At 32.5% G+C, this 1,919-nt stretch overlaps 1 protein-coding gene across 1 annotated transcript; it reads right to left on the bottom strand.

Moving 5' to 3' along the window:
* Window positions 1-574: 574 nt before the first annotated feature.
* On the bottom strand, window positions 575-1,915 carry LOC108743862 (UPF0518 protein AGAP011705-like; the record flags this gene model as incomplete). Its single annotated transcript, XM_018479460.2, has 4 exons — window positions 575-1,188; window positions 1,239-1,490; window positions 1,610-1,800; window positions 1,880-1,915. Coding segments are annotated over 4 exons (1,093 nt in total), but the record flags the coding sequence as incomplete, so codon positions are not given.
* Between the last annotated feature and the right edge of the window lie 4 nt (window positions 1,916-1,919).

Below are 1,919 nucleotides of genomic sequence, written 5' to 3'. Positions count from 1 at the left end.
AACAAATACATGGACTATAAAAATAGTATGAAATGGTTGCAAAACTTCTTTATGTAATATATCCATTGGATGTTGTATATTTCACGGAGGCAAAAGTTGTAAACGACTTTATGGACATTATCATACTTAAGCTAAAAATTAGTGATCACATTTTTTTCTTATCGTCAGTTTTTGTTAGTGAGAACACTTTAGGGCCGCATAGTTTTGTACTTTTAAAATACCACGATAGATTTTAGTTTAGATAAAATATACTATTTTAAAAGTGCAGCCAATTGGGCTATAGTATGTTCTTGAGCAAGGGCAGCCAATTCCTTAACCCACTCGTCTAAGAGCACAGCACATAAGGCAACGTGTTGCGCATGAGTAAATTTTGCGATATGATAACTTACACTACTTTCTCCCGTTGTTATTAAAGGTATGTTACTGTCTATTTGGCTCGGTCGTCTTGCAAACATATTTGAAATAGATGAAAATGATGACGTAAAGCTTCTTCTTTTAGAGCCATTTCTTCGAAAAGGTTCTTCAATTTCAATGCTTGGTGAAGATGAAATGTTTCTCTCCACTGCATTTCTACGTGCATTTATCAGTCTAGTTTCCCTTTCCAGTAAGAATTCCTTTGCTTGACGNTCAGAATTTATTCTTTTAATAAGTATGTCTAACATTTTCTGACCATCATATGGTACTTGCAATAAAAACTGCAATAACGAATAAAGTAAACCGGGGCTGGTTACAGTTCTCAAAATAAGTTCCAAATAGGCTGTTGCAGCAATTTGTTCGGCAGGATCTGTTTGTAGAAGGGCAGGACCAAGAACAGGTATTAAAAAACCTCTATGAAGAAACTCTTGCATTTGTTTTTGTATGGATGGATGAGAAACTTGAGCAACAGCATTGCTAAATTCCAAAGATGTTATAAATGTACAAAGGTTTTTTATATCTTTTACATCATCTGGTGTTAAACGATGCCAATCAGGGGAAACTATATCACTTAGTACATTTGGTAAAATAGTGTAGAGACCACTTAATCCTGTTGCAAGAAGGACACATATATTTACTTGTTCAGAAATATAGGAAGCTATCTGATCATTTTTCTTTGTTAAAGACATACAGAGAAGTAAAGCATCTCTTGCTTGCATTCCAGAATAGTCCTCTCGATGAAGGAAAGTAACCAAAAGATCAAAAATTATAAACCTAAACAAAATCACATTACTATAACAACTTACTAAATATTGTGCTCTTACTTTGGGCGTCCCTGTTCTGTTGTAAAAAATAACTCCAACATGTCACTGTTTTGTGTTAATAAAACACAAATTTGGGATAATAAGGAAACTAAACATTTTTCAACATCTTTTGGGAAAACATTGGACTGGCAAGAATTAAGTAACCTTAGCATAGGCCTCAAAAATGTTTCATGAGCTAGTAGAAGTTGTCTCACATGACAAACTAACATTTCATAAAATTTTAGCTGTTCTAGACAGACTGCATTTGCATACCTTAAAATATACACAAAACAAAATTTTAGTGAAGGCTCACTGAAGGTATTACTGATTACAAGAATCATGTGATAAAGTATAGTTACAGTGCCAATTTTTAAGACAATTTGTTTACTTACTTTCCTGTTCTTATACCCCATTCAAATAACTGTTCTAAAATTCTTGAATCCAAAAGATAATTCAAACATTTCGAATCACTAATATTTAAATTAGCAACCATATCAGCCTTTTTTACATCATATACAAGTAAAGTAACCATTTGTTCTAAATGATTTACAACACTCAAGACATCATCTTGACTGGGTAGTTGCTAAAATTTCAATTAAACCAAGTTTTATAAATTAATGGTTACAGACAAACATAACCTTAAAAGAACGTTACTACTTTACCTGGCTTCTTTGAATTATTTTATAGGTTTGTAACCAATGT

Source organism: Agrilus planipennis, unplaced genomic scaffold (genome assembly GCF_000699045.2).
Source record: "Agrilus planipennis isolate EAB-ADULT unplaced genomic scaffold, Apla_2.0 scaffold2800, whole genome shotgun sequence".
NCBI lineage: Eukaryota > Metazoa > Arthropoda > Insecta > Coleoptera > Buprestidae > Agrilus > Agrilus planipennis.
The sequence above is the reverse complement of the archived record's forward strand: the minus strand, read 5'-3'. Positions and strand labels throughout refer to the sequence as shown.